General features: G+C 38.9%; 1 protein-coding gene across 1 annotated transcript in view; it reads left to right on the top strand.

Moving 5' to 3' along the window:
• Positions 1 to 246: 246 nt before the first annotated feature.
• The window catches only part of LOC111150451 (ribosomal protein S6 kinase A3), a 111,743-nt gene continuing 90,289 nt past the window's right edge, over positions 247 to 21,700 (top strand). Inside the window, exon 1 of the mRNA XM_022507919.1 lies at positions 247 to 343. Coding sequence (XP_022363627.1) covers positions 275 to 343 — 69 coding nt within the window. The 5' untranslated portion in view covers positions 247 to 274. The remainder of the gene's footprint in view (positions 344 to 21,700) is intronic.

Here is a 21,700-nt window from a genome sequence, read left to right as displayed (position 1 = left end):
TCCCGGCGGCGGAAGGAGGAGAGGAAGAAAGGGGCGAGACCGGGTGCCGGGCAGCGGCGCGAGGCTCTCGCTCGGCGTGCGGACATCTCCAGCTAGGCGCGCGGCGTTCGAGGGTCGGTGTAGGCGCCGAGCCCTCTCCCGGGCAGCCGGTGCTGGTGCTGCTACTGCCGCCGCCGCTGCTGCTGTCGTGGGGCTCGGGCGGCGACAGAGCGGGGCCGGCCGTGGGGCGGGCGGGGAGGGAGGAGGCGGTGAAGGCGGCGGGCCGGGGGGGAAGATGCCGCTGGCGCAGCTGGCGGACCCGTGGCAGAAGATGGCTGTGGAGAGCCCGTCCGACAGCGCTGAGGTGAGTGCCGCCGGGCGGCCGGGGGCCGGCGCGCCCCTCCCCTCGCCCCCGCCGGCCAGCTCCCCTCCCTGGAGCTGGCCACTTGGCCCCTTCTGCTCGCGTTTCCCCTCTGTCTGGGATTCCGGTTTGGGTAGTTGGGGTTGGTCTGTTTGCTCTTCTGTTCCACCCGCACCCTCACCTCCCCTCCCTCGCTCGGGGGGCTGTGGTGTGGTGGCGCGTGGGGTTTGGAGTGGGCGCTGGGGCTTTGCAAGAAGCCGATTTTAATCAACTTTGCGTGGGGGGGGGAGCGGGAAGTGGAGCGGGGGCCGGAGAGGAGTTGAGAAGTTTGGCCCTGCCTGGTTGGGGGCTTCCCTGGACCCTGGCGACTTTGGGGTGTAAGGGAGGGATATGGATTGGGTTCAGTGGGGAGTAGGGACTCTCGAGTCCGGCCAGGGGCGGGAGTTGGTGCTGTGAGTCGGGTGCGTGGGGGCTGGAACGGCCCAAGGCAGGACTGGCGACCTGCAGGGGTTTCGGGAAGGGGTGCAGGACAGCCAGTGGTTTTTGCCTCCCCCCAGTTTGTCTGCCGCAGCGGTTTCTGGTGGTGCAAAGGAGAAAGTGGAAGCTTGAGGTCCTCCCCCTCCCCCATTTCTTAGGTCGCTGAGCTCGAGGACCCGGTCCGTAGGAGCTTTAACTTGAGTTTCCTGTCCTTGGAGGTGAGAGGGTGATTTTCAAGGCCATCAGTAGCTGCCCTGAAAGGCTTTCAGGTTTTATTCCCCCAGGATCTATTCGGTGACCATCCCTGAGACACCTAATCGAGTGCCAAATACCCAAACAGTATACCTAAAGACGGCAAAACAATTTCCCCGGGCACGGCACAGCATCGAGCTTTCGCAGCCGCCCCTGTCCCAGCACCAACTCGGGGTCTGAGAAAATAATCCAGGCAAGACCCATGCTAGGGCATCAGCGCTCCTCTCCGGAGTGGAAAATCAATTCCTGATGGTGGCATGTCCGTGATTCTCCCTTCTTGACTTTTTGCTGTCTTCTGTTCCCGCAGCGGACTTTGGGGGATTACAGGATGATAGGTTGCGTGTGTGTAATAGTGAGTGACCCCATTTCTGGAAAGCATGACTGAAACGCGGGGGTGGAATGGGGCAGGCTCTGATGAGTGGTGTACTTGGCGGCAGCCGCTGCCCTGCCGGCCTCCGCAGTGTGAGAGGTGGATAGGGTTACTGGTTACGTCAGTAAGACCGAGGCTCAGTTTGATCTGAGATGCGGGACACTTGCATTCCCGGGTATAATGGAGGGGGAGGGGGATCAGTTCAAAGAGCTTTTCAATTTTTTCCTAGTCACCTCTACTGCTGTATAAAATGTTTACTTGCTCTCCTTAACGTGAGCAGAGTTGTAATAGTGCTTACGGCTGGTAGTTAGTATTTTGTGACTTGGATCATATTTTAAAAATCTAAACTAAACGGTACTGTATAATAGAAAAGATATTGATAGATTTTTTTCTAAGTATTTTAAAAAGGAAATCACGGTTTTAAGACTAGCAGAATTACGTTTAAAATTGTGTTAGGCTGTTTAATAGTATAGATGTTTTATAAGAAAATTGAATTTAGAATGTTTAATCATCCTTTGAATGGATAGTGTGAAAATTAGTTTGCACATGGGCTCTTTTCATTCATCTTTTTCTTCAGATTTTATTTGCATTAAATAATATAGCTAAAAGGTTTATAAAATAGGTTTTCAAATTGCTGACCTTGTGAAAAGAAATTGAATTTGCTTTGATCCTGATTGTTACATGCAAACGGTAACATTTGCTACTCATAATCAGTCCACATTTCTGCTTGGCACGTATCAGTGTGTTAAAAAATCATTTAAAATTCCACCTTATCCTTTTTTCTACATAGCATACATTTGAATAGGGAAGGCACAAAACTGATATTTATTTAGCACTTACTATATGCCAGATACTGTGGTACATGCTATTTCATTTTATCCTTTCTATGACCCAACAGAGTAGGATTGTGATCCTCATTATTACAGATTAAGAAACTGGATCTCCGAAGTTAAGGGCACAAAGATTATAAATAGTAAATGGCAGAGGCATAATTCAAAGCCGGGTGGGTATAATTCATGTGTTTTGCTTTATATTAGGGTAGCTGCTTCAAATCCTTTGTGGAAAAATTCACAGTATAAATAAATAAGCCAGTAGTTAGAGGTCATGTATTTTTCAGAAACAGTTACAGTATTATTATAAGCAGTCTCACTTGTTAAAGCCTAGTTATTTCAGTTACTGTCATAGTTTCCAGAACCTGGCAGATAGGATTCCACAACTTGCCATTTTCAAAGAATTTTCTTGATATTTTGGTATAAGATATGTCACACAGAGCTGGTGTTGCCTGGATTAATTTTAAAAAGATCTTTTTAAATTGCTTTTAGATATTTTGTTGCCTTTGGTGGTTCATCTGTTTCAAGTAAATTACTTCTGATACAATTTTGGAATTGAAGCTAGTAAGGAAAAGGTTGAGAATTTTCATTCAGAAGTCTAATATTGGACTTAGTATTATGCCTGCTATTATGCCATCTCCTCCCCAGTAAGGCCATATCAGAAAGTAATTATATTTTACCAGAGTAAAATCATTTTTTTGAAAGACGTTTCCTTGAGTAAATACATCAAATTTTTTTCTCCCCAGACTAAAAGTTTTCAGAATTGGTCTCGATAGGAATTTTCATTTGTGGTCTCGTTCCTAGTAGATTGTGAAATCTTGAAAGTAGAGTCCTTTTTTCTCTGTGTTCTCAGCGCTTAACACAGTGCCTAGCGCATATATATTTTGGACCCAGTAGATGTCCACTGAATGAATTATGGTCAGGAATAGGGTGATTATCAATGTTATTTCTGTTCTTATCATTTTAATCTTACAGTGAAATACGAGCAGTCTTAAAAGACCTCAGTACCTCCCTGAAAGTACAGGCAGTTTCTTCATTCCTTTACATAGCCTTCCTGCTTTAAGACCTCACATGGGTCTCATGGTGCTCAAAACAAAAAAACCCTTGTGGTTAACTCAAACATGGGTCAGAACATGATAGGCTAGAACTAGGCCAAATGTTTAAAGAAGCAAATTTAGGATAATAAAGGAAGTACTATGTAAGCAGTCAAGGTTAGTACAGGATTAAAAACAAAATAGCGTCCTAAATTGTCCAGATGAATTCACAACTCTTTAAGGAGTTATTTAAAGATGCTAATATGTTTTTGAGTAACTGACTGTTTAGAAAACAGGTATCAAGGAATTGTGACTATTCTGTAAATTTCTTGCCACTGCATTTACTGGATCATAAGCCTGACCTAAAATGACACTTTTTCTCAGTTTTCAGTAAAGGATAAATGATGGTAAATGTAAATAAGAGCAATATTAATTAATTTAACCTTAATAAAATCGAGGTTATTTTTTGCTTTATAGAAATGTGCTGTATAAAAATAGCTACCTTGAATTCTTTTAAATAGCAAGTACCCATAATACATTAAAATATTAACTATGTAAATTTTTTTATAAAAAATGAGACCCTTGTGTTGGAAACCATCTTTAGTGGATATGCATCCATTTTTATCTTCAAAGATTATATTGGATTCTGTACTGTTTCTACAATATTGATATGAGGTTTCTTATTTTTATCTGCAGGGAAAAACATTCTGTTAAAGTATGATCATTGATTTTGAAAAAATGTTTTATTAAGTTTCTTCCTTTTCCTGTTTCATTTCTACCACCTTTCAGGTTTTTTTCTTTCCCCCAAGTGAAGATCTGAGGAGAGGACAGGTATTGTTACATGTCAACTGTCAATAGTAACTGTGACACATTACTGAACACTTCACTGTTTTCAGTGATTATGATATAAGATGTCAGTTTTTGTTAAACTAAAATTTAGGGAAGTTTGCTTTATTTTGGCAGCTCTTCCTGTACTTACTGGATTGATCCAAAATGTGAAACTTCTTTGGTACATTTAAATTAAGATAAAGGGATAAACTTAAAGAAACGAGTATAGGCAGACTCTGCCTTTTCTTTAGTATGTTTCTGGAAATCACAATGAGTATATTCTACTTTTATTTAAGGAGAGTGGCATAACTGGGATGTGCACTCTCAACCAAGAATGCGATAATCAAACATATAGATCAAACATGTAGCAGATCATTTATCAGAAGTCTGAATTGCAGAACTGTAAAGATTTTTTTAAAAATGTATCACACATTGAAACATTCGTACCATTGTGATCATTGACAAGATTTGCTCTAGAGTTCCATACTCAGGGACATGTGATATAACAGGCTGTGAATGTTGGGTGATGTCAAGGGCACCAGTTTCCCAATGCAGACTGGATGCTTTAGACCCAGTGATTCAGATTACAGTGTACAACAGTGACATCTTGGTGGTCTCTTGGTAATGCATGAGTGTGATAGAGCTCAATTGTTTATGTGTTTTGGTGGATAACAAGTTTTAAAGCATTGGAATGCAATTGTGCAAATCTATATATTATACATGCAGTTCCCCAATTCACATAATAGAAAATAAAAACAACCAATTGCATTTTTATACTTGGCATTAAATGTCTCCCTCTACCCCACTTCAGATTTGATATAGTTTCCTATATCATTATCTGGAACAATTAGCAGATCTCATATATTCCAGTTTATCAATTTAATACCAAACAACATAAAACCAAAGTAAAACAGCTGGAAATGTTAGTTGTTGTAAAATGTGTAGAGTTAAAAACAACAACAACAACAAATATATGCATTCTCTGAAGCAGATTCAGGATGAAATGTATCCATATAAGACATAATTATTATTTTATACATTTGGCTTATTTTAAGCAAATACATTAGTTACTACCAATCAAATATTTCAGTTTTGCTTATCTTCTTAAAATTTAGAAGGTACTTTTTTAGATAATTTTGATGTACAGGGAAGTGTTAAAGAACATAAGCTTTGGAGCCATAAAGACCTGGGTTTGAGTCCTGGCTCTGCTACTTAATAACTTAGTAATCTTATACAAGTTGTATAATGTCTCTATGCTTCAACATTCTAATCTGTAAAATAGGGATGAAATAATATCTACCTCATAGGGTTGTGGTGAGAATTAAGTGAAATGATAATATATGTAAAGTACGTGGTTTGCTGCACGGTTTCAGTGTCTAATAAATAATATAATGAATCATCTCTCTAATAGAATTGTCTGGGGGAAGCTCTGTGTTTTTCCTCTGGAGTAATTTTTTTCAGAATCAAGCAGAACAATTAAAAATTACTTGTTTGATCTGTTTAAACAGAGCCATTATTATATCTGAATATAATTGTAAGGGTAAGGTGAATGCAGATTTCTTGAATCTTGTCTCCCTTTTTGTATTGTTCCCCTCTTCAATATCATCTATAAAGGGGAAAACAGATAAAGAACATTTGAAGAATACGTGTGGAAGAAGGAAGAAAGGAAACATTGGTCAATTTGGGAGGCATCTCACAGTCCATAGCATGTGATTGTTTAGCAGTGTTTTTTTTCCTCTTAGTGATATATAAGATAGTATATTTCATACATGATAGCATCTTACGATTGATGAAACCTGATGTATCCTGGATGTCAACTTCTTGAAGGAAGTCTCCCCTTGAAGAAATGGATAAAATCAATATGTAGTGTTAATAAGTAGAATTTTAATTTACTTTCTAAAACATACCAAAACAAAATGTGCACACCTTTTTATATTTTAGGATCAGTTCTATTAATTTCACTTTTAGAGACAGAAATTAATATGGCACACCCTCCCCATTACTCTAAACACATTTGTTTTGCTTATTTGAATATGCCACGAGTAACTGGATTTTCCTGTCTAAAAATAGACTCCTTTGGATTTGATATTTTATGTGGTATTTGTACTTCAAGAATTTGAAATAGGATATACAATATTTTTAACAGAGAAGTCTCTGGACATGTTAAAAGTGTATCTATCTATGCCCCAGGAACCATTTCTGCCATGCAAAAAAAACAAAACAAAGGAGCATGACATAAATAAATTTGGGAATTACAGAGTTAAACAGTATTTGACCAATGTCTTTACCTCATAAGTTCTTAGCACTTTTAAGGCGATATACATGATGAATCTGCAAAAAGGATATAGCCCACAGCATTTGAGACTTGATGTCAGAACCCTTTTTTCATGAACCATCTATTGAAGTCTCAAAGGACACAAGTGTTTTGCAGAACAGTTTGAGCAGTCTGATAACTATAGTAACATGATCCAGTATTGCCTGCAATTGAGCTGTTACATTTAATTGACTATATCAAAGCTTTTTTTTTTTTTTGACAGAGAGATCATAGGTAGGCAGAGAGAGGAGGAAGCAGGCTTCCCGCTGAGCAGAGAGCCTGATATGGGGCTCGATCCCAGGACCCTGGAATCATGACCTGAGCCGAAGGCAGAGGCTTTAACCCACTGAGCCACCCAGGCGCCCCAAAGCTTTTTTCTTTATCAAGAGTTTTTGTTTCATTTTGAATTGAAATCTTTTAAAATGTATGATTTTCCATCTTATAATAGACTAAACATTTAAATATAATAATTTAAATGAAAGTTTTAGATAACTTTTTTATCCCATATTCTGAATATTAATTGTTGTATTCTACCTTAATATCAAACTATTTGCCCCTATTAAGTGGCCCCTGCATTGACTTGCTCTGTAACTTACATTTCAAATTCATAATTATTACAAACTCTCTTATCATTTGGCGACTTGATGCTGCCGTCAGTCTGTCTGTCTCTCTCCCACTCTCCTTTTTAAACTAATTGCTTCTAACTTGCAGTTACTAGAAAACAACTAGGGTGAGTGATATATTGATGCCGTCATTTTTAACTTGGGAACCTTGTTACTCCATCTTAAAAAACAGTTTCCATTTGCAGCCTACCAAATAATTCAAAATAGCATCCTCACCCTTTTTGTGATCTCTGCCCATCATATACACATACCTCTGGGGTCAGGGGTATTTGGATATATTACCTACTAATAAACAGTGTTTTATGCTTCAGCATAACATTGACCAAATCTCTCAGTCACTGGCATTACCTACTGTGCATATTTACCTTCCTTTCTCGAAGGTGTCAACTAGAAAGGAATATGAATAAGCTAAAGAACAGGGGGCTGTAAGACAGAAAGCTAGCCTACTGTCCCACCTGGAGTCAGGTCTCCACATTGTCTTTTGGAGTTTTTTGGTGGGATTTTTTTCCCCCATGAGATAGGTCTAGTTTCCTGACTGTTAGCTACCCTATATTTATATGTAAATCCAAAAGCTCTTTCATACCTCCTGTCATTCTTTTCCTCTATTAGTATAAATAGAATTACAGCGGTAGCATAACTTAAATCAGATTTCCCGACCTTAGCTAATATACCCATGGTATCTTACATACCTAGTTATGTTTAATCCACCATGTAAATTGATTTTTATAATCTTCTGTATAATAATGATCTCGTCTTCAAACTTGACCTGGTCATCTAGGTTTCTGTGAGCTTGCCTCTAATCCTGTGGTCCACAAAGCTTGTTATAGGAAACTTGGTTCAGTTATTTGACATGTGTTAGAAGCAGATGTCAAATGATAGCCTGAAGCAAAAGATGATTTTGATGTAATAGGTTGAAGTGCATTCCACATACAGTGTTTTGGGAGAAAACTTCTCTCCAGAAATCTTGTAGGACCTGTACTAAAAACCTCAGTTACTCAGAATGTTGTTTCAATTTTTACAATTAGGAGCCCGAAAACAATATAAAATAATAGGAAAGATTGACTTTAAAATAAAAACAAACACCATAACTTCTAAATCGGCATCATTAAGTAACCACTAGCTACATGTGGCTATGAAGCACTAGAAATGTGATTAGTTTGAATGAGGAACTGAATTTTAAATTTAATTTTAATTATTTTAAATTTAAAAAGTCACCTGTGGCTATTGGCTACCACATTGAACAGCACAGTTCTAAAGGTTATAGGATTATTACAATTTGGACTTTTTCTATACCAGTGTTTTTCAGCTCTACCTTCTATTATTTGTATTTTTAAATTAATAGGCTAAAGCCTTTTCTAAATGAAAAAAATACTGTGTTTTTTCAAATTAAATGTAAATTAGCTTTGTCTTGTTCCTCACCTACCCTGAAGATTTTTTATAAGCCCTACTACATGGTATGTGCCCTTCAAATCACCATTCTGCACTTTCTATAGTTTTGCTAGTTTTATAGTAACTAACCTTTCTCATTCAAGTGATAACACCAAGCACTGGGGAAATTTAGCTATCAAAAAATGTTGCATTTTGTTAATTATAATGTGCTAATTAATACTAGAAAAATGGATTGCTGCATCTTGTAGATAAACATTTACTGAATGCCCTCTCTGACTAGATACTGTCTATAATCAACTTGAGTGAGGTAGACATAATTCTTCTCAACCTACAGATGAGGAAACTGAAGCCTAGAAAGGTTAAAGAAGCTGTTCATGGTTGTACCACTAGTTATTAGAGGATGCAGGATTCAAACCCAAGTCTCAGATTGCAAATTCCATTGACTTTCTGCTAGACTGCCATGCCTGAGTTGAGAACAGCATGTGGGTGACTCATTCTAGATGAAATCTCCTACAGGGGAAAAGGTTCTCAGTGGTTTGCATGTGAATATATTTTTCTGGGAATGTACAGGTAGAGTTAGAAAAGTGAAATTGATTCAACTCTCTCCAAATACGTTGTGAGTTAAATAGGCTTTTGTGAGCTAGCCTGAAAAACAGCATTTGTGACATTGTATGAGAAAATGTTTTGGAATTTCTAAACGGCTGTCTTACAAATATTTGAAACAAAAACTATAGTCTTTAGAAAAGGGGTGGGGGTGCTGTCCAGATATTAGTTAACATCTCTTCATATAGAAGTCCCTAGGTATGTGTTTGGGTAACTGTGCTCTGTTTTTGAATTGCTCCTCATTAAATCATTACCTCTTTATATTCGCATCTCTTCAGAAAACTCTATTTGATACTCCCTCAGAGTGTCAGAGAATAGGATCTTACTCAACCTGAAAAAGTTACCATTTATCTTGCTATAGTATAAGAAAAGGAAATTGTTGAAAGTTTACATGATCCTTGGTGGGATTTTTCCCTCTTTTTTTTTTTTTCCTGTTAGATTAAATAGCCCTAAACTTTTTTAAAAAATTGAGATATGATTTACATACCACAAAATTCCCTCTTATAAAGTATACAATTTAGTGGGTTTTAGTATATTCACAAGTTTCTGCAACCATCACCACTATCTAATTCCAGAACATTTTCATCACCCCAAAAATAAAACCCATCCTCATTAGCAGTCAGTCCTTATTCCTTCTTTCCCCCAGCCCCTGGCAACCAATAATATATCTTCTCTATATATTTGCCTATTCTGGACATTGGATATTAATGGAATCATATAATATATGGCCTTTGTGTGTGACATCATTCATATAACAATGTTTTCAAAGTTCATCCATGTTATAGCATGTATCAGTGCTTCCTTTCTATGGCTGAGGAATAATCTGATGTATGGATGTACCACATTTTGTTTTATACATTTGTCAGTTCGTGGACATTGGGGTTGTTTCTACTTTTTGACTATGGTGAATAATGCTGCTATGAAAATTTTGTATCAAGTTTTTTGAACATATGTTTTCGATTTTCTTGGGTATACACCTAGGTATGGAATTGCTGTGTCATGGTAAGTCTATGTTTAATATTTTGAATTACCGACAAATTGTTTTCCAACTTGCTTAAACCATTTTATATTCCTACCAGCAATGTATGAGGGTTCCAGTTTCTCCATATTCTCATCAACACTTGTTACTGTCTTTTTCATTATAGCCATTGTAGTGTGTGTAAGAAGTGGTATCTCATTGTTATTTTGATTTGCGTTTCCCTTATATCTAAGGATGTTAAGGAACTTTTCGTGTTCTTATTGTCTATTTGTATACATAATTAATTCTTGTGCTTATTTTTTACTGATTTGGAGACTTAAGTGGAGTTTTTGCATTAATGCTTTTAATAGAAGATCCTTATCTATGTTACATTGTGTACAAATCTTCCTTGACTTAAATAGGATTATGTTCCATCATAAGTTGGAAATTCATTTATTACACCTAACATACCGAACATCATGGCTTAGCATAGCTTACCTTTAACATGCTCAGCACTTATGTTAGCCTAGAGTCAGGCAAAATCATCTAACACGAAGTCTATTTTATAACAAAGTATTGGATATCACATGTAATTTATTGCATACTGTACTGAAAGTGAAAAACAGAATAGCTTTAAGTGTATTGGTTGTTTATCCTCATGGTCACATGGCTGACTGTGAGCTGCCATTCCTTGCCACTGCCCAGCATCATGACAGTGTATCATACCAACATACCGCTAGCCTAAGAAAAGATAAAAATTCAAAGTGTGGTTTCTACAGGATGAAATTAAATAATCACTTTTGCACCATTGTCAAGTCGAAAAATTATAAGTTAAACCGTCATAAGTCAGGGACTGTCTACATAGTTCTTCAGAAAACTTAGTTTTAATCTGTGCTTTCAAAAGATTTTTTTCTTTTTATATGTGATAAATTTAAAGCTTTTCCTAGAACACTGATTTTCCAACTGGGTCAGTAGAGCCCTGTGTTCTATGGAGATACCTTATGTTACCTCATCACCTGGACCACCTCTTTCCCCAGCCAGAGCAGAGTTTCTAGAGGAACACAATAAAGAAGTAATGTTAATTATAGAAAATTATAGCAAGAAAGCAAAAATCAAAGCAATGATATTTTTCATTACAGTCTCCTCAGTGTTAGACTATTCTGTAGTTTCTTATTTAAAGCAAGTGTACAGGAAATAATTGAAAATCAATCAAAACCACAGGTCTAGATTCTCAGAAATTAAATACTAGTCAATAGATAAATGAATTATTTTCAAGAATCCATTTCTTAAGTGAGATATACAGGTGTTTCATTTAAAGAAGTAGGAAGATGCAAAACAAAGTATGTTTGCCTCCTTTCCTTCAAGTTCCTGCTGGCTATTGGTATAAGCAGTAAGGGGGGAATTACTTGAAGAGAGAAATGTCACAAATTAAAAATAAGATTTCCTGGGGCACCTGGCTGGCTAAGTCAGTGGAACATGTGACTCTTGATCTCAAGGTCATGAGCTCAAGCCCCATGTTGGGTGTGGAGCCTACTTTAAAAAAAGAAAAAAAGGATTTCCTTTGGGTTATAAAAAAAAAGCTCATAAATGAGGGTTTTTTTTTTAAAGATTTTATTTATTTATTTGACAGAGAGAGATCACAAGCAGGCAGAGAGGCAGGTAGAGAGAGGAGGAAGCAGGCTCCTTGCTGAGCAGAGAGCCCGATGCGGGGCTCAATCCCAGGACCCTGAGATCATGACCTGAGCCGAAGGCAGCGGCTTAACCCACTGAGCCACCCAGGCGCCCAAGGGTTTTTTTTAAAAGATTTTATTTATTTATTAGAGGGAGAGAGAATGTGAGCGAGTGTGAGAAAGAGCGCACTGGGAGGGGGGAGAGGAGAGGGAAAGGGAGGAGCAGGCTGTCTTCTGAGCAGGGAGCCCAACATAGGGCTCCATCCCAAGACCCTGGTATCATGACCTGAGCTGAAGGCAAATGCTCAATTGACTGAGCCACCCAGGCACCCCTGTAAATGAGTTTTATTTATTTGACAGAGAGAGATCACAAGTAGACAGAGAGGCAGGCAGAGAGAGGGAGAGAAGCAGGCTCCCTGCTGAGCAGAGAGCCCGATGTGGGACTCGATCCCAGGACCCTGAGATCATGACCTGAGCTGAATGCAGCGGCTTAAACCACTGAGCCACCCAGGCACCCACTGTAAATGAGTTTTAAAGTGGACTTTTCCCCCTGGCTGTTCTGAGCATGTAAAGTATATTACTAGGTGATGAATGAAATAGGATTATTTCCTTTGGAATATTATAGTTTAAAAGTACTGAGGTAGACAGGCAGTTAAAATAACATGAAGCAACCTAAATTAGCCAGGAATGTTACAAACAGATATAATTGGAACTTTAGAAGAAAATTATGATCTATAATGTTATAGCATTTTCCATAGTGCATTTTTAAGCATAGTGTGGAAGATTAGAAAGTAAATATTACTACCCTGACACCTAGTAAAGTTCCTTTTAAAACACACATACACACACAAAGCAAATAAATGTTATTTTCTTCCTTTTTAAAAAAGATTTTATTTATTTGACAGAGGGCAAGCACAAGTAGGGGGAACAGCAGGCAGAGGGAGAAGTGGGCTCCACCCTGAATGGGCAGCCTGATGTGGGGCTTGATCCCAGGACCCCAGGATCATGACCTGAGCCAAAGGCAGATGCTTAATGACTGAGCCACCCAGGCACTCCTAAATGTTCTTTTCTTTTTTTTTTTTTTTTAAGATTTTTATTTATTTAATTGAGAGAAAATGAGAGCGAGAGAGAGCATGAGAGGGAAGAGGGTCAGAGAAGCAGACTCCCCACCAAGCAGGGAGCCTGATGCAGGACTCAATCCTAGGACTCTAGGATCGTGACCTGAGACAAAGACAGTTGCTTACCCAACTGAGCCACCCAGGCTCCCCCTAAATGTTATTTTCAACATAAAAATTAATCACTTGGAGGAGACCTCTGGTTCTGTCAAGTTGGAGGAGCCCTATTCCTCCTAGGTTCTCTTTTACAACTAAAACTCCTTAGACAAAAATGCATCAAACAAGTACAGGAACATTGTGAAAGATGGAAAGAAGAAGGGAGACTCCCTACAGACTTTGGGACTCAAGGAATGACACAAATAGTGAGTTCCTTGGTGTTTTTTTTTTTTATTGCCTCCCATATATCTTTGACAGGTCCTGTAAAAGCCTCCAAGCTGAACCACCAATAGACACAGTGAATGAGGAAAGGGTAGCCTAACAATAGTAAATTTTTTTGACTACTTACCCTACTATAGCCAAGCACCGTAGAAAAACCCCACCCTACTCCAAAGAAGCAAGTGGCAGTGTTTGAATTCCTCCACTCACTGATGTTGGCTGTGCAGATCAAGGCCCTAATCTCCCATTGCCTGCCTAGCAAAAGCAGAGAGCACTTTGATTTTCCCCTGCTGGGTGGTTTTGGCAGGTTGAGCAGGAATCTGATCTTCCCATCCCCCACCCCATGGCACCACCTGCAGAAGGAGGTGATGATCTCACTAAGGTAGTGTCAGTGTGGTCCAGGAGCCAGTTGAGTCTCCATCCCAATCTGGAAGCAGTGAAACTTACCAAGGTGGTGTGAGACTGGGGTAGTCTCCACTAAACCTCACCTTGCCCTCTGTCAGTTAGGAGCTGAGCTTACACCTTCACTTAAAATCAACAAGGCAGAGCAAGATGGTTGGAGGTGGGCTAGTCAACTCTGCTTCGCTTCTTTTTTTTTTTTTTAATTTATTTGACAGAGAAAGATCACAAGTAGGCAGAGAGGCAGGCAGAGAGAGAGAGGAGGAAGCAGGCTCCCCGCTGAGCAGAGAGCCCGATGCGGGGCTCGATCCCAGGACCCCGAGATCATGACCTGAGCCGAAGGCAGCAGCTTAACCCACTGAGCCACCCAGGCGCCCCTGCTTCGCTTCTTTACTGATGTCATTGGGGCCCAGTGGGCAGCTGAGCCTCACTGCCTCTCATCTGGCATCTACAAGGTAGAACAAAATGTTGGATGGCAGGGCTGGTTGGCACTCCACTTCCCCTTCTTCCCTTCCCTGTTTGTTGGACCCTTAAAGAAGCTGAGCTTTCCACTCTACCTTATAGCAGCAAAGAAGTACAAGTCAGCCCTCTGCTTTCTCTCTCCCTATTGGCAGTGTGATTGATCAGGTAGATGAGCTTGTACCCCTACTCAGAGGCAGTGTGATGGTGCAGCTTGGTGTCCCACTTCCACTGATACCAAAAGTGGAGCTGAACTTCCATCTCAGTGCTGTTCAAAAAAGCAAGAGTAATTGTTCCACTTTTGCCAGGGTGGTGTCAGTGGGCCCAGTAGGAAGCTGAACATACACATTCACCTTGCTCTTATACTACATTTCACCGAGTAGACTGCCTGCTAAAAAATGATTAGGGGTGCCTGGGTGGCTCAGTGGGTTAAAGCCTCTGCCTTCGGCTCGGGTCATGATCCCAGGGTCCTGGGATCGAGCCCCACATTGGGCTCTCTGCTCGGTGGGGAGCCTGCCTCCTCCTCTCTCTCTCTCTCTGCCTGCCTCTCTGCCTACTGGTGATCTCTGTCAAATAAATAAAATCTTAAAAAAATGATTAAACAGGATCCAGGGTTTTCTCTCCAAAATTGTCCATTGTACAGTTGAAGATCACTGTATTAGGAAACAGGAAAATGACAACATGAATGAGAAAAAAGTCAACAGCTACCAACACAAAGATGCTTCAGATGTTGGAATTATCTGACAAGGATTTTAAAGCAGCCATCACAAAAATGCTTCCATGAGCAATCATAAACACATTTGAAACAAATTAAAAAATTATCTTAGAAAAGATATAAAACAGAATATGGAAACTTTTAGAACTGAAAGATACAGTAACTGAAATAAATTTACTTCATGGGCTTACTAGAAGAGTGGGGATAACAGGAAAGAGTAGTTTTGAAGATCGAGCAACAGAAATTACCTAATTTGAACAACAGAGGGGAAAAAAATGAACTGACAAAAGAGCCCTAGGAGCCTGGGGAATATTAACAAGAGATTTAACATCCATGTCACCGTAATCCAGAAAGTGGAGAAAAAAGGTGGGCCTGAAGAAATAATGGCCTAAACATGCCCAGTTTGACAAAAGACAAAGTCTACAGATTCATGAAACTGAACCCCAAACAAGATAAACCCAAAGTAATCCAGGCCCAGACACCTCAGAATCAAACCTTTGGAAATGAGAACTTGTTTAATGGGTTTGGAGTTTCAATTTTGCAAGATGAAAATGTTTTGGTGATTGATTACTCAATAGTGTCAATATATTTGACACATTGAACTGTACACTAAAAAGTGCCAATATATTTGACACACTGAACTGTACACTAAAAAGTGCTTAAGATGGCAAATTTTATGTTGTATTATACCACAATTTTTTAAAAATTTGTAATTAAACTAAAAGCAAAGCAAAGAATCTTGAAAGCAGCTAAAGAGAAATGAACTATTACGTATAAGGGAACAATGATTCAAATGACAGCAGATACCACATTAGAAACTATGGAAGCCAGAAGCAAATGGCACCATTTTTCGAATGCTAAAAGAAAAGAACTGTCAACCCAGAATTCTATACCCACCAAAAATATTCTTCAGGAATGAGGGTGCATTCAAAATAGTCTCAAATTTGTCTATATGTTTGTCAGAGTCTTTTCAGACCCTGAAATAATTACTACAGATAGTTCTTCAAGCAAAAAACTAATTTTAGAAGAAGTATCTGGAATATCAAGAATAAAGGAATAGTATGAATTATACAGTCTCTTCCAGAAAATAGAAGAGGAAACACTTCATAACTCACTTTATGAGGTCAGTATTACCCTGAAACAAAGACCTAAAGACTATAGAAAAGAAGGCTATAGACCAGTATCCCTCAAGAGCATAAACATAGAATCCTCAACAAAGTATTAGCAAAAGAAATCAAGCAATGTATGGAAAGAACTATACACTGTGACCAAATGGATTTTATTCCAAGGATGTAAGACTGGTTCAGTATTCAAAAATCATTCAATATACTCCACCATATTAAAAAGGAAGAAAAATCACATCATGTTAATAGTGTAGAAAATGCATTAAACTGAATTAAACATTCATAATAAAAGCTCATCAAACTGAAACACCTGGGTAGCTCAATCATGAAGCATCTGCCTTCAGCTCAGGTCATGATCCCAGGGTCCTGGGATCGAGCCCCACATTGGGCTCCCTACTCAGCAGGAAATCTGCTCCCACCCCCCCGCTTGTGTTCCTCTCTTGCTGTCGCCCTCTCTCTCTTTCTCTATGTCAAATAAATAAATAAGATTAAAAAAACTGATCAAACTAAGAATAAAAGGGAACTTCCTCAGTTTGATAAATAATATTTACACACAAAAAACCCCCACAAATAACATCATACTTAATGGTGAAAGACTGAATGCTTTCCTCTTAAAATCAGGAACAAGTCAAGGATGTCCATTCTCACCATGGCTATTCAACCTAGTCCTGGAAATTCAAAAGGTAAAGGAACTAAAATATCTAATACAAATACAAGATAAAAATAAAGTGGAAGAATCCACCCAATTTTAAGCTTCAGTAATCAAAATTAACACTTCAGTAATCAAAATTCTGTGGTATTGGTAAAAGGATAAACACATAGGGGCTCCTGGGTGCCTCAGTCAGGTTGGGTGTCCAAGTCTTGATCTCAGCTCAGGTCTTGATATCAGGGTCGTGAGTTCAATATAGAATGTGTAATTAGACCCATACAAGTACAGCCAGTTGATTTTTATCAAAGATGCAAAAGTAGTTCAATGGAAAAAGGATAGATGGCCTTTCCAACAGTGGTGCTTAGAACAGTTACACATCCATGGGTAAAACAGTGCACCTCAACATCACACATTATACAGAAAATAATTCAAATGTGTCATGAGGGAATTAAGAGTATACTTACCTTTATGAGCAATGAGTAATGTATAGAATTGTTGAACCACAATATTGTACACCTGAAACTGATAGAACACTGTATATTAACTATACAGGATTTAACACATTTTTTTTTTTTAGATTTTGTTTATTGAGAAACAGATCACAAGTAGAGAGGCAGACAGAGGGGGAGCAGGTTCCCCGCTGAGGAGAGAGTCTGATGTGGGACTTGATCCCAGGATCCTGAGACCATGACCTGAGCTGAAGGCAGAGGCTTAACCCACTGAGCCACCAGGTGCCCGATACTGGATTTAAAATTTAAAAAGAAAAAAAAACCCATCTCATAAAGAGACACACACAAAAAAACCCTGAAAAAGTATCATGGATTTAAATGTAAAATATAGAATTTTTAGAATTTAGACTTAGAAGAAACTTTTCAGGACTTTGGGTTAAATGAAGAATTCTTAGACCAGACACTAAAAACAAAATCCATAAAAGGGAAAAAATTAGACTTTTCAGAACATTTGCTTTATGAAAACAACTCTATTAGGTCAATGAAAAGACACGTTACAGATTGGGTAAAAATATTTGCAAACTTGTATCTGAGACAGGGCTTGTATCTAAAATATGTTAAGAACTCTCTAAACTTAACAGTAACTTAGGCTGAACAATCCATTTAGAAATCTGACAAAAGAGGTGAATGACATTTCAGTGAAGAGGATATATGGATAGTAAATAAGCATATGAAAAGATGTTAACATGGTTGGCTCTCAGGGAAATTAAAATTAAAATCATGATGAAGTATCAGTACATACCTATTAGAACAGCCAAAATAAAGAATAGTGGCAGTATTAAATGTTGATGAGGATCTGGACAGACCGGCTCTCTCATGCATTGCTAGTGAAAGTGTAAAGTGATACAGCCTTTCTGGAAAAGAGAGTTCAACTGTTTCTTTAAAAACTAAACATAAACTTACTGTATGACCCAACAGCCATACTCCTGGGCATTGATCCCAGAGAAATGAAAACGAATGTCCGCACAGAAGTCTGTACACAAATTTTCATAGCTCTGTTTGTAATATCCAAAACTTAGAAACCAAATGTCATTCAGTGGGTGAATGGTTAAACAAGCTGTGGTACATCCACACTGGGATGCTACTCAGCAACTAAAAGGGATGGATTATTGATACATGTAGCAATTTGGATGAATCTCAAGGGAATTCATATTCCATAAGTAATGTTAAATACTGTATGATTCCATTAACATAACATTCTTAAAATGACAAAATTGTAGAAATGGAAACAAGATCAGGCAACCACTGATCTTGTTAGAAAGGGGCAGGGAGGGGACCTGTACCCCTGGGGCAAATAATACATTATATGTTAATAAAAAGAAAGGGGTGGGGGGAGGTGGGTGTGGTTTTTCAGGGGCAGCACACAAGGTCCTGGTGGTGATGAACTAACTGTTCAGTATCTTTATAGTGGTGGTAGCTATAGGAGCCTATAATGTGATATATTTCATAGAACACATACGAGAACCTGTAAAACTAGTGAAATCTGAATAAGGTCTGGGCTTTGTACTAGTGCAAATTTCCTGGTTTTGACAGGAAGTTATGTAAGATGTAATCACTGGGTTAAAGTTATATGTGGCCACTTATTTTTCCCACCTCCTATAAATCTGTAATCATTACTAATTTAAAAGATAAAAGAAGGAGTGCCTGGGTGGCTCAGTGGGTTAAGGCTCTGCCTTCAGCTCAGGTCATGATCTCGGGGTCCTGGGATCGAGCCCCGCATCAGGCTCTCTGCTCAGTGGGGAGCCTGCTTCCCCCTTTCCCTCTGTCTGCATCTCTGCCTACTTGTGATCTCTCTCTCTGTGTCAAATAAATAAATAAAATCTTTAAAAAATTTTTTTAAATAAAGATAAAAGAAGTCAGCACTAGATAAAATTCAATGTCTATTCCCAGTTAAAAACAGTAAAACAGGGGCACCTGGGTGGCTCAGTGGGTTAAAGCCTCTGCCTTCGGCTCAGGTCATGGTCCCAGGGTCCTAGGATCGAGCCCCACATCGGGCTCTCTGCTCCGCAGAGAGCCTGCTCCCTCCTCTCTCTCTCTCTGCCTGCCTCTCTGCCTACTCGTGATCTCTCTGTCAAATAAATAAATAAAATCTTAAAAAAAAAAAAACAGTAAAACAGGAATAAAAGGGCGTGTCTTTAATGTTATTAAAAGCAGTCTCAGACCAAGAGCCAGCATCATGCTTGATGGGGACATATTTTTAAGTCAGTCTCATTAAAACTTTGCCTGCTGTTTTCACCTCTCTTTTACACTCTAGAAAGAGTTTGCTAATGCAATTAGACAAAACCAGAGTATTCAAGAGAATAGTAAAAGATTACTATTCATAAATGATATAATCATCTGCTTAGGTAATCTAAGGATGCCACTAAAAAGATTCTTTAAAACTACTGATAGTCTCATAAGGTGGTATTATACAAAATATATTCAGAAATCAGCTAGTTAGAAATGATAGGGGCACCTGGGTGGCTCATTTGGTTACCTGTCTGCCTTTGGCTCAGGTCATGATCCCAGAGTTCCAGGATCAAGAATTGCATCAGGCTCCTTGCTCAGCGGGGAGTCTGCCTCTCCCTCTGCCCCTCCCACTGCTCATGTTCTCTCTCTCTCTCTCTCTCTCTCTCAAGTAAATAAATAAAATCTTTAAAAAATGGTAATGGAGAAAAATCTTATTCAAAATAGTAAATTTTGGGAAATTAACATAATCAAAGGGCAGGAAGTAAATTTAAAAATTAGTTGCATTAAAGAAAAATTTGAACAAATTGAGAGAAAAGCTATGGTTCTTTAAATTACTTCAAATAAGATTTAAGGTTTCTTTTTTTCTTGTTTATATTTAAGAATTGAGGGTAACCTGTCTTAAATGAACGTTCCCAGATTTTTAGTTTTTTAAAAATTTCTTAAGCTTCTTTTAGTTATTTTATAGTTTATCTGGACAGTTAATACTATCAATTTTTAGTAAAATGCACTTATTAATAGTATTTATGCTTTTAATACATGTGCAGCTAGGATTAATCATGGAGCTATAATTAGGAACTTTATCTTTGACTATTTTTTCAGAAATAAATCTTGTTGCCAGGTTGTGTTTATACCTTTGGTAATTTTTAAATATGTATACACATGTTTTTTTTAATGAGTGAGTCATTTGGATTGTGCTTTTCTAAGTAAATTCAACTCCAAACTTGTCTAAAACGCTTTGTGTTAAGATCCAGTTGTTACTGCACAAATAGGAATTTTGCTTGGATGTTAAGCTCTGATTTATTGTGTATTTGAGCAGATCCCATTCTGTCTCAGCTTACTACTTGTGGGCTATTACTGCTGTCTTCTTTTTGTTCATAAGGGTCTTTATTTTTTTTAAGATTTTATTTATTTATTTGACAGAGATCACAAGTAGGCAGAGAGAGAGGGGGAAGCAGGCTCCTTGCAGAGCAGAGAGCCCAATGTGGGGCTCTATCCCAGGACCCTGGGGTCATGACCTGAGCTGAAGGCAGAGGCTTAACCCACTGAGCCATGCAGGCGCCCCCGTAAGGGTCTTTAGAAGATAACTTTAAGTGATTGTTGACCATTACATTATTAGTAACATGTTGGGTTCAGTTCAGCAGACATGGAAGCACCACTTGTTCTACCAGTGAGGAAACAAGAGATTCAGGTCATTTTGCCACAGTCACAACAAAAGCTTTGGCTTTGAAGCCTATCATCATGGTATATCTGTTTTAGGTAGGAGGGCTTCAGTAAGCCCCTGGAAACCAGAAGAAATCATTAGACTTGTTCATTAGACTCTTAAATTAGCCAAACCAATTAATGCATTAAAGAGTTATCTAGTACTCAGATTTTTTAGCTCTCAAAATGGAAGTGGACCCATTAGGATAAGAGACTCATCAGAGGGACGCCTGGGTGGCTCAGTTGGTTAGACGACTGCCTTCGGCTCAGGTCATGATCCCGGAGTCCTGGGATCGAGTCCCGCATCGGGCTCCCAGCTCCATGGGGAGTCTGCTTCTCCCTCTGACCTTCTCCTCGCTCATGCTCTCTCTCACTGTCTCTCTCTCAAATAAATAAATAAAATCTTTAAAAAAAAAAAAAGAGAGACTCATCAGAATCCCCTCAAGTATTTGTATTCGTCATTTCCTCTGGCAAGGCGAGCAGGAGAAAAGAGAAACTAACACTGAACACCCAAGACAATGAACTTTACCACAACCTCCAACATAACTAGTATCCAAATCTTGTGGATTAGAAAACTGAGGCTCGTGTTAAGTAACTTGCCCAAAGTCACACCTATAATAAAGGGCAAAGTCAGGTTTTGAAGCTTAATATGTCAGACTCCAAAGCCCATGATCTTTATACTGTGATTTTCCAGACTTGTCTAATCACAGGAATCATCTAAAGTACCTGTTTAAAAAATGAAATAGTACCATGGGGCTTCTGGGACTTCTGATTCAGTTTTGGATAAGGCCCCGTAATGTATCACTACCAGGAATCTTAGGTGATTCTGATAATCAGACAGGTTTGGAAAATACTACCAACTCCATTAGAGTACTAAGAGCTGGGACTTATCGGTATTAGGAAGGTAGGAACAGGTTTGGGAGTATATAGAGGAGCTTTAAAAAAAAAAAACAAGTTGACATTTAGTTTTCAAAACTGGTGGAATAGGAATAGTAAAGTTGGAGGCACCTTGCTGGCTC

The sequence above is a fragment of the Enhydra lutris genome, unplaced genomic scaffold (genome assembly GCF_002288905.1).
Source record: "Enhydra lutris kenyoni isolate GAN:26980312 unplaced genomic scaffold, ASM228890v2 scaffoldscaffold23, whole genome shotgun sequence".
NCBI lineage: Eukaryota > Metazoa > Chordata > Mammalia > Carnivora > Mustelidae > Enhydra > Enhydra lutris.
This window is presented reverse-complemented; position numbering and strand designations above follow the sequence as displayed.